This window comes from Microtus pennsylvanicus, chromosome 5, assembly GCF_037038515.1.
Source record: "Microtus pennsylvanicus isolate mMicPen1 chromosome 5, mMicPen1.hap1, whole genome shotgun sequence".
Classification (NCBI taxonomy): Eukaryota; Metazoa; Chordata; class Mammalia; order Rodentia; family Cricetidae; genus Microtus; species Microtus pennsylvanicus.
In genome coordinates this window covers 33,836,324-33,848,115 of record NC_134583.1, presented here as the reverse complement: position 1 = coordinate 33,848,115, position 11,792 = coordinate 33,836,324, and the positions used below count along the sequence as shown (strand labels likewise).

Sequence of the window (11,792 nt, the reverse complement as noted above, 5' to 3'; positions counted from 1 at the left end):
AGACTATGTTTACATCAAGTACAAATGGCTTACAAAGGACTAAAGCTATATGCTATAGTTCTAGGCAAAATCCCAGCTCACAATTTTCAAGAGGGGGTGGGCACAGTGGCACAGAGATGAAGCTGATCACTAAAGACTTTGGGCTGAAGTTATTTCATGTAGTTGCCCGTTTTTCCCTGTTTTCATATCCAGTTAGCCAAATGGCTTTACTTACATGCCACCGAGGTCATTCCAGACACGATTGTACTATTTGCTTTCACCAATTCACTGTCATTGTTTTATGAACCTTTAGACAATCAAGTCTTCGATTTTGTAGTTTTCAGTGGCATGAAGGACACAGGATCACAAAAGACAAATATAATTCTCTCTAATTAAGCACTTCTATAAAAGGTCAGTGCCAACTGGTACCTTTGAAGATAATCTCTCAAAAGAAAATACAAAGGCTGGTTTTAGAAGTAGTAGTGTTGTCATCTCAAGTGAAAAGAGCCTGGATATCAAACAAGGAGGAAAGTTAGATATAACAGGATATAACAGGAGGAAGGTACCAAACCAATGAAAATTGTAAAAAGGCAGTGGACACAAATGAAGACACATAATCGCAATGGAATTTTGTTTGTAGGGAAGGAAGAATGACACGGACCAGGACAGTCAATCTCAGTTAAAGTCATGTGGAAAGTATGTGCTCTCATCAGGTCCATCCTGGGAAGGGAACCACAGCTGAAGGTGTCCTGAGCACTAGGACTTATAAACAGGAAGTAGGAAGCATCTGAGTTAGATTGTTCCAAAGAAGGACCACAGTGCAGATGTCCTGGCTGTGTGTTTGTTATCTCTAAAGGAAAATTAACCCAGTGCCACTTGGACCAACACTAGACCGAGGTGATGGATGAGAGAAGAAGACAGTCTTCTTTTACTCCAGTGTGACTCTCTGGGGAAAGAGAAGCTGTAAATGAAAAAGCTTATCATTTTAAAAATAAGCCGAGAGATCCTAGGGATGTACACAATATGTCACAGGTTGGGAAGAGTGTATCAAGTGTGTCCTGTCTGCTTGTGAAGAGGCACAACTTATACCATAGAACCAGAACATTCTTCCATTCAGCCCAGGGCAAACACTCAATCATATTCTTGCACACACCCAATCAATAGCCTGAGAGGTTAAATACTTTAATTACAGACCAATGTCTCTCATGAACACACAGGATGTAAGGCCCTAAGTGTGAATCCCCAGAATCCAAATGTGTCATGCTCTGACCTTCACATATGTGTCATGGAAGGCACACACATACCTACAATCACGCACAGGGATGAAGTGCCTATGAGTGCATATGTGCATGTGCACACACAATGCAACACACACACACACTCACACATGCAGAAATATGTTAAGTTCTGCTACCACTAAGTAAAATTACTTCAAATCCTGCAAATATTTTGCAAAGATTTTTGGTTTTAAAATTATGCACCAAGATTTTTTTTTCAAGATTTTTGATCTAGTTTCCCAACTGCTAATATCAATCAAACCTGAGTGCGGGCTACTTTGTCAATTCTTTTACCAAGTTACATAGGCATTAACTGTAGATCATAATTTATGTACATTTCCTTCTATGTGCTGGCTGCTGGCTCTCTTCTCTTTCCCAGGAAACCACATCACCTTTTTCCACCATCTCTCCTTCAGTTTCTCTTGGATGCAGCATAGTTCCTCACATTTCCCTCTTCTGAAGACTGTATTGGATCATGGGACATGCAATCCACTCACAACCTATTTGTAGGTTGGAAGCTCATTCTCTTCACTGTCCAAGTCTGTTGGCTTTGCCTTGGCCACAGATCTGAAACAATAATCATCATGTTCCTGAACATGTGATGAGCACACGACCCATTCCAGATTGACAATCATTAACACCCATTCTCACATGTAGTGTAGGAGTTGATATTCTATCTCAAGGGAGGTAGTATTTCTGCACTGGGTTTTGTCTATTCTGTCCCATTTACTAAGTTCCAATTAATTGTGGAGTAATGGAAATTTACTTTTATAATTTGGGTTGTAATCTAATATTACTTATTTTGTATTCAAATAATTTCAAATGTGGTCATTGGCATTCTGCCACTTGGCTCATCTCACAGACTCCACCCTACCTCAAAATTAATCATGTCTCTAATGTGCTCTGGCTCTTTTTGTTGACGGATAATATAAAACACGAGGTAGGGCCAAGCGGTGTCTATTGTATCAGAGTTATTTTTCCAGACCCTCAGAGGCCGCAGAATAGTGACTATATGTATACATTTATTAATTCATTTCAATATGTGTGTCTATAGATATTTCCAAGTGTGACTCCAGATGTGAATATGTACATCTTTGTGTTGTAAACTAGCACCCATGTGTTAATGTTAGGAGGTAAAAAATTGGGAGGTGATTATATCGCATGGCCAGAGACCAGTTAGATAGGATTAGTGGCCTCTTTAAAATGCACAGGAGACTATATAACCCCTTCTGCTTTCTGAGAATTCAGTAACAAGACACTGTCTCTAAGCCAGAAAATGGGAATCACCAGAAAGCTAAACTGCAACTACCTTGTACTTGTGCTTCCAATTCTGTAAAATTTTAAGCAACATATTTCTCTACTATACAGTTTATGGATAAGCTAAGACACTAGCAATCTGTGCCTACTTTCCTATAAATGAATTTATACTGTTGTCTGTGGTTATAATCCACTGACTCATGGAACATTCTAACCTTCCTCCTGCTGTCTAGATTATTTTTTGTCCTACAGTGAGACACCCAACTAGCTATCATCCAATTAAATGTGCTAACTTTCAGTGTAAAGAAAGCAGTTTTAGTACTGTCTCTTTATGCTGTCATAGAAAGTAGTCTTTTCCAGTACTTGCTGTGCTTTCTTTCCCGCTTTTCTTTATTCCGTTACTATTCATTACCTAAGTGACTTCAGGTGAAACCTTTTCCTCAATTCAGAGACCACGTGTCATGAGTTCACAGTACAGTGGAAGTCTTTGGTGATGTTTTCCTTTATGTCCCGGGAGCCTCTGATATCTTGAAGGATTTTTCATCTCCATCCACTAATGTTACCTTTTGCTGTAAATCTCTGTGGGATTAAAAAATGTAGAGGGCAATGTAAGTTACATTACAGAATCATAAAAATACGGTCTCATGTGCTGAATTTTTGGGGTCTTCTGGGGGGGTCTATCCTTTTGTCTAGGTCTATAGTTTCATATAAATGAGCCTTACATTGTATAGTCTTATCAGATTAGCTTCTATAAAATTGTGTTTATTTAATGCTAATCTATATTTTACATAGTTTGCAGTTCATTCCTTTTTATAAATGGATGACATTGAATTCTATGTATATGCTATAGTTTAACCATTTTCATAGTATATAGGACACGTCAATAAATCCAATTTGGGATCATTTTAAATAAAGATGCTATAAACACTGTTAAGAATAGTTTTGTGTATATACAAATTTTCAAATCATTTGATAAATACCTGAGAATATAGTCACAGTAAGTAGTCATCACTGAAGAAGCAGTCTACCGAGATGTCTGTGACATCATCTGAACTTTTGTTGTCACAAGGCAAGTTCCTATTTCTTCATTCCCTCACCAGCAATTTGTGGTGTCGTCTACTTTGGGCTTTAGCTTTCCTGGCAGGAATACACTGCATTTCATTGTATTTGCACGCCGTGCTTCTCTAATTGAATATGACATCTTTGCACTGGCTTTTCTAACAACTGATGGGATGTCTGCTAAGTTCTTTGAACCCGTTTTTTAGAATTAGGTTGTTTGTTTTCTTGATGGATTCTGAGTGTTTTTCTGTACTGAAAACATATCAAAAACATGTGTCTCACAAATATTTTATCTCCAGCATATCATTTTTTTTTCATGATTTAACAGTGAGCCTTGATTTCAATTTAGTGAGTCTGTCTTATTTTACTCTTCTTCATCTTCTGTGGTTTTGTTGCATATAAAATCTGATTGCCGGCTGCGGGATGCAGCTAGCGAGCGGGCGGGCAGGCGCCTTGGCGCGCTTGGCGTGGCCTGGAGGCCTGAGCATGCGGTGGACCCCTCCTGCTCTCCGCCTTGGTGGCCGGTCTCCGCGCCCCCCATCCACACTTGCTTCTGCCGGTGTCGCCTGGCGGCTCGCGGAATGGGACGGATCAATGTCAGTCTAGAGGTGGATGTAGGGCTGCTCTCCAGAGGGCGGCCCACAGCAGACGCCACATCCCCCACGTGGACCACGCAAGGGGTTAACCTTGTCCAGGGGGGTCTTTCAGAAGGCAGCAACCGAGCCCGGTGTTTCCAACAGGGTGGAAACTCATTAAGGCCCAGCTGTTTGCGTTGACCGAAGATGGAAGTGTGTCAGGAGCCTCACAAACCATCGCTGAGCCTGGACTGTGACCACTGTGGTTTCAGAGGCACCGATTATGAGAACGTGCAGATCCACATGGGCTCCATCCATCCAGAGTTTTGTGATGATATGGATGCTGGAGGACTCGGCAAGATGATATTTTACCAGAAGAGTGAGAAGCTTTTCCACTGCCATCAGTGCTTCTTTACCAGCAAGATGTACTCCAATGTGTATTATCACATCACAGCCTCAGAGAAGTGGAAGGACAAACCCAAACACCAGCTGAGCAAAGAGACCGAGACTGTGGAAAGCCCTTCCCTTCCCGAACACCAGAGCACAGCCTTGGACCCAGCAGAAGTGAGGCCCACTCCAGCTCTCCCCATGGAAACACAGAAAATTGGTCCGAGTTTGTCTCCAGAGCCACAGAAGTCTGTTCCTCCTGCTCTGGAGCCTGAGGACTCTGGCCCTGTTGTTTCTCCTGAGCAATAGGCCCCTTGTCTTCCTGCTGAAGCCTCAAAAACTGCTTCTGTTTCTTCCCCTGAATGTGTCGACCCAGCCAGCATGGTGTCTGAGCTGCAGAAGCCTGCCCCTGCTTCCCCTGAGTCCCTCAAGTCTGCTCTTGTTAGCTCCAAACCCCAGAAGCATTCTCCTTTTGCCTATACAGGGGCTCCCCCTTCCATCTTGTCTCCAGAGTCACCAGTTCTGGCCACATCGCCTGAGCCTTGGGGGCTATCCCTAACTGCATCTCCAGAGTCTCGGAAGCCTACACGGACTGCCTCCCCTGAGCCAAGGAAGCCATCCGCATCAGAGTCTCCTGAACTTTGGAAGCCATTCCCTGCCGTCACTTCAGAGCCTCGGAGACCAACCCCAGCAGTATCACCAGGTTCCTGGAAGCCAGAGCCACCTGGTTCTCTTCGGCCTTGGAAATCCAGTCCTTCAGCAACCTCAGGACCTTGGAAGTCATCTAAACCTGCTCCATCTTTGTCTCCTGGACCTTGGAAGCCAATACCTTCTGTGTCTCCTGGGCCTTGGAAGCCAGCTCCATCTGTGTCCCCTGCATCCTGGAAGTCTTCAGTCTCATCTGGTTCCTGGAAAACGCCCCCCACATCTCCAGAGTCATGGAAGTCTGGACCCCTTGAGCTCAGAAAGACAGCTCTTGCTTTGTCACCTGAACACTGGAAGGCAGTGCCCCCTGTGTCTCCTGAGCTTCGCAGACCGGGCCCACCCCTCTCTCCTGAGATCCGAAGTCCAGCAGGATCTTCGGAGCTCAGGAAGCCTTCAGGGTCCCCAGACCTTTGGAAACTTTCTCCTGACCAGCGGAAAAGTCCTCCTGCTTCACTGGATTTCCCCTAGTCCCAGAAAAGTTCCCATGGGTCTCCTGACGTCTGGAAGTCCTTCTTCATTACAGAATCTCAGAAGCCTAGCGTCTTCCCTGAGACACGGAAACATCCTTCTGGCTCATCTGAGCCCCCAAAGGTGGCCTCAGACATATGGAAGCCTGTCCTCTCTCTAGATGCTGAGGCTAGGAAGTCCACACTGTTTCCTGAGCCCACCAAAGCAGTCCTTCCTGCTTCTCCAGAGCCACGGAAAGGTGCACTCCCCAAATCTGCTGTGATCTCCAACGCTCAGAAGGCCACTGAGCTTGGTGATGAGCTACAGCTGGAAGCTGTAGATGATGCTGCAAAATGTGATAGTCTGGTCCAGGAAGGGCTTCTGGCTGCACCTAAGAAACTGCTAGAGGATGCTGTATTTCCTCCTTCAAAGAAGCTCAAGAAAGACAGTCAAGAGAACTCGGATGCTGAGCTCAGTAGTAGTGAGTACCTGAGAACAGATTTAGATGCCATTGACATCAAGGGCCAGGAGCCCAGCAGCGACCAAGAGCAGGTGGATGTCGAGTCTATTGACTTTGGCAAAGAGAACAAAATAGAGATGAGTAGTCCAGAACAGTGCAAAAACGTACTTCAGTTCACCGAAGAGAAAGAGGCCTTCATTTCTGAGGAGGAGATCGCAAAGTACATGAAGCGTGGAAAAGGGAAATACTACTGCAAAATTTACTGCTGCCGTGCCATGAAGAAAGGCGCTGTTTTGCATCACCTGATTAATAAACACAATGTGCATAGTCCGTACAAGTGCACAATTTGTGGGAAAGCGTTTCTCTTGGAGTCTTTCCTTAAAAATCACGTCGCAGCCCATGGGCAAAGTTTACTTAAATGTCCACGCTGTAATTTTGAATCAAATTTCCCAAGAGGCTTTAAGAAACATTTAACTCATTGTCAAAGCCGGTTTAATGAAGAGGCAAATAAGAAGCTGATAGAAGCTCTTGAGTCGCCATTGGAAGAGCCACAGATGTGACTTTTCAAACAATAATACTTGCTCTGCGATGTTTGCCAAACTCACAGCTTGTCGAGTGGGCTAGTAGATGCTGTGTGTGTGTGTGTGTAGTGTTCTGTTTGTCTTAATAGTGTTACAAAGAGTAAGCGCTTGGTTATTTTTTCATGTGACCTCATTTATGTGGCTGGCTGTTTTCTAAGTCAATGCATTTCTATTAATGTATTCCAGATGGATATAGCACATTACCCTTAAGCTTATTTGAGTCACAGTACAAGGATTGGGGGAGGTAAACATTTATTAAGCAAGAGAATTTAAACCTATAAAACCTCCCCCCACCCCATGTGTGTAATTGATTTCAGATCATAAAAATTATTAGGTAGAGGGCTCAGTGGGAGAGCACTTACCTAGCATGTTTTGCATACTAACTGTCCCATGGCTCAGTCCCCAGTAACTTAAAAAAAAAAAGGATTGAGAATTGAGCATGAAAAGTAAATCTGAGAAAATCTTTGTTAGCCTTAAGTATACTTTTGAATGACTTTTATATCTTTTTTCATGTAAAATTAGTTTAAGAATCTTTAATATTTTTGATATTCATTAACTTTTATGTTATCGGGAGCTGGAGTCCTTCAGGTCACAGTTTTCTGCTGAAAGGACAGTTGAGTAGGTATTTAAGGCAGTTTTGATAGTTTCTGCAAAGACTGAAAAGGCCAAGTGACTGAGGTCATGCTTATCTGTAGTTTTTTCCAGTGGAGTCTTCCTTGTGGTGTCCCTGCCAGCTCACATTAATAGATGATCCTTAATTGCCAAAAGTGTTAGAGTTTATACCTCCTATTCCTGGCCTGCTGGGGCTCAAGATCTGCGTGATGAGTAGGAGCTGAAAGTCTTCCAGATTCGGTTAAGAATTAAGAGCTAGTGAGGTAGTAGACAAGCTAGCCTCAGTTACATGAGAGGCTGAGGTCGGGATCACTTGAGCCCAGCCTGGGCAGCACAGTAAAACCCTGTCTCAGAAAGCGTTCCTGTAGATCATCTTGATTTTGTCTCGCACAATTTTCTTATTGTAAATACCTTGTTTCTCGTCATAGATTGTTATTCTAACATATTTTGTTAAACGTGTATCAACCAAATTAAAAAAAAGACTTTCATGTTAAAAAAAAAATCTGATTGCCAGTAACCAAGCTATATATTTTCTTCTTTTTTTATTTTTTAAACAATCTTTTTTATTTTACTTACCAATCACAGTTCCCTCTCCCTCACCTCCTCCTGCTTCCACCACTTTCCCCCCACTTAACCCTGTATCCACTCTCACAAAAAGTTAGCAAATTCTGTCACATCACTTTAGGCAGGACCAAGGCCCTCCCCCTTTATCTAGGCTGAGCAAAATTTCCGTCCATAGGGAATGGGAGCAAAGGATAACAAGTCTACAGAAGTCCACAACCCCGGGGAAGCTAGGAAACATGGATGACCCTAAGAGGCACATACATGGATCGCCCTGGGAAGGGGAAATAGACAAAATCCCCATTCCCTATATTCTCTCTTAAATCAGTGGTTCTTATGAAATTCTTAGGCCTGCAGCACGATTCCAATCAATAATCCATCAATTTCTGCATTACCTTGTACTAGAGTACCTGGCAGACCCACATGGGATTGGATGTGTGTTACGTACATGGGAAAAAGCCTATTCCTTATTATATCTTTAACCTGTATGAATAATAAAGTTAATTCTGTATCATCTGGTATAAATTCACTGGTTTCAATATGCAAGGCCACTCTTTATGCATATTACGAATCGGTAACAATATTGAGAGGTTCTTTAAAATCCCTTAGTACCATGAGAATAGCATATAATTCTGTCTTTTGGACAGAATTAGAAGGCCTTTGTTCCACCTTACTTAATTCTTGTGATTTGTAACCTGCCTTTCCTGATTTATTTGTATCAGTATAAAGTGTGTGGGCTCCAGTTATTGGTACATCATGTACAATTTGGAGAAGAATCCAAGTAGTTTTCTTTATAAGGTTAAGCCTATCAATTTTAGGATAATTGCTATTAAGTTCTCCCAAAATATTATCACAGCTCTTTTCATGGTTCATTGTCTTCCCATAATTTTTTAATTTCATCATCAGTAAAAGGCACTATAATCTCTGCTGGGTCTATATCTGCTGGTTGACAAAGTCTCAATTTTCCTTTTATAATTAATTCAGAGACATTTTCTGCATGAGTTTCAATTTTTTATTTGGTTTTTGTGTTTAAAAGATACATTTTAAGATAATATCTTTATTGCATTAAAATTCCTGTAGGAGAAATTCTAGAAGGCAGTATGACTAGAATACAATCAAGATTTGGATCCACATGTGCCTCCTCTAATTTCTCTTCTCTTTTCTGTTTTAGCTGTTAATTCCCTGGGACTATTTATGTCTTTGTCACCATCTAAGGTTTTGTTTAAAGGAATTATTAGATCAGGTGTTATCCCAGTCGTAGATGGAAAATGTAACATGAGGGCCTGCTTGTTGGGGTGTCTGTCCTGCCCGGTTCCCGCAGTTGGTAAGCCCCAAAGAAAATCATGCAAAGATATCCATGAGATTATAAACTGATTGGCCCATTAGCTCAGGCTTCTTATTAGATCTTATCACTTATTATTATTCTGATTTATGTTAGCCACATGGCTCGGTACCTTTTTCAGTGAGGTAAGTCACATCTTGCTTCTTCGGTGGTTTGCACAAAACTCGGGGGAAAGAACTTCCTTCTTCCCAGAATATTCCTGTTCTCATCATAAGCCTATATATATTTTTAACAAACTGTAAACCATTTAGAGTTTTTTTTGTCTTTGAATCTCTCTTTACTGTATCTCTCTCTTTTTTTGACCACATGAGTCTTTAATTTACCAAACAAGATGGATAGAATTAAAGCTGTGGCTTTGACAGCTGGATCCAGCCCATTTCTTAGATTTATGAGATTTCAGCCTCATGGCTGAGGTACCAGCTGGAGCCATGTCCATTGTCACAACTCTATGGCATTTCCAGGTCCTTGCCAGCAAGCAAGATACAACAGTGTGTCCACTAACAACACTCAAACGCACTCTATGTAGCCAGACCACCTGCCTCAAAGAGTTGGAGTTTGCTCTGGCAGGACGGCCCAGAAAGCTGGCATTTTCAAACAGCATAGCATTTTTTCTGCTATCACTGAAAACCAACAAGCATTCTATCAGCTTTTGTCGACACCATTTAAGTGTTTCATGTCAGGACCTCTTAAAGAGCTGCAGGGTTTTACAGCTAAAGCTGAGTCAGAAAGCCTTTCTTAAATGAGAGTGCTTGCTTCTAGCAAGCCAAGCAGACCCAAGAAATTGCTGCTACCAAGAAAACACACTTTATTCTACTTTTTTCAAAGCTTTTTCAGTCTTTCTGTGGATATAATTATCCACATGGGTGACATTCTGTAGCATGAGGGCCTGGCTCGTTGAAGTTTCTGTCCTGCCCAGTTCCCTAGCCATTTAGTCCCAGAGAAAATCACACAGAGATCTTCATAAGTTATACAACTAATTGGCCCATTAGCTCAGACTACTTATTAGCTCTTGTAGTTTATATTAACCCATTATTGGACATTGAACCTATAATTCGTGATCGTAGAGAAGCTAAATAAGAAGGTGAACCCAAAGAAAAACATATAGGCATCCTCCTGAATATTAACCTTCATCAGGCGATGAAAGGAGACAGAGACAGAGACCCACATTGGAGCACCGGACTGAAATCTCAAGGTCCAAATCAGGAGCAGAAGGAGAGAGAGCATGAACAAGGAACTCAGGACCGCGAGGGGTGCACCCACACACTGAGACAATGGGGATGTTCTATCGGGAACCCACCAAGGCCTGCTGGCCTGGGTCTGAAAAAGCATGGGATAAAACTGGACTTGCTGAACATAGTGGTCATTGAGGACTACTGACAACTCAAGAACAATGGCAATGGGTTTTTGATCCTACTGCACGTACTGGCTTTTGGGGAGCCTAGGCAGTTTGGATGCTCACCTTACTAGACCTGGATGGAGGTGGGTGGTCCTTGGACTTCCCACAGGGCAGGGAACCCTGATTGCTCTTTGGGCTGACGAGGGAGGGGGACTTGATTGGGGGAGGGAAATGTGAGGCGGTGGTGGGGAAGAGACAGAAATTTTTAATAAATAAATAAATAATAAAGAAAAGTTGAGAAAGCAGAAAAAAAACCAAAGTCATTAAGAGTCTACAATTGGTATCTCCTAATTTGTGATTTTTGTATTCTAATTTTCTGTAAATCTACTTTGTAACCTAGGTAACTGACAGAATTTCCTCTTTGTATTTTTCCAGGAGAAATTTGTAGTCTCCATTTAGGCAAGACTTTCTTTACTTCCACAAACATCTTTCTAAAGTATCTGCATTTGAGCCAGACAACAAAATGTCATCCATGTAATGGTAAATTATAGACTTATAAAATTGCTTGCATATTATTTCCAGTGGCTGATTTACAAAAGTATTGGCACAGGGTGGGACTATTAGGATTCTTTTGGGGATGATGGTTCACTGGTAACTCATAGTAAGCTGAGAATTATTATAAGTAGGCACTGTGAAAGCAAATTTTTCTGTTTTTTTTTTGGAAAGCTATAACGAAGAAACAATCCTTTAAATCAATAACTATAAGATGTTATCCTTTTGGTAATAGAGAAAGCAGAGGAATTCCAGATTGTAGAGGGCCCATGGGTTGAATAACTTTGTTGACAGTTCTTAGATCTGTCACCATCCTCCATTTTCCAGATTTCTTTTTAACAACAAATACATGAGAATTCCAAGACTGGTTGATTCTTTAATATGGAAAGCATCTAGTTGGTCCTGTACCAGCTGTTATAAACCCTACAATTTGTCTTCCATTAAAGGCCATTGTTTAAACCATATTGGTTTCTCAGTTAATGATTTTAAAAGCAAGGCCATTAGTACCTCTGAAAACTTGCAAGTTGCTTCATGTTCTTGTACAGCATGAATGACTGGTAACCTTTGTTTATAATATTTTATAATATTCTTCCAAGAAACATGAGTATTTGGTACTGCAGAAATGTTAACCTGGGCATTATATTGCTACAATTGGTCATGGA

The 11,792-nt window shown here is 41.7% G+C and overlaps 1 protein-coding gene across 1 annotated transcript; it reads left to right on the top strand.

Moving 5' to 3' along the window:
- Nucleotides 1–4,317: 4,317 nt before the first annotated feature.
- Nucleotides 4,318–7,841, top strand: LOC142850740 (chromosome alignment-maintaining phosphoprotein 1-like). The gene is given in 1 exon segment (XM_075974655.1): nt 4,318–7,841. A coding segment is annotated over 1 exon segment (2,352 nt). The 5' UTR covers nt 4,318–4,354; the 3' UTR covers nt 6,707–7,841.
- Nucleotides 7,842–11,792: the final 3,951 nt, after the last annotated feature.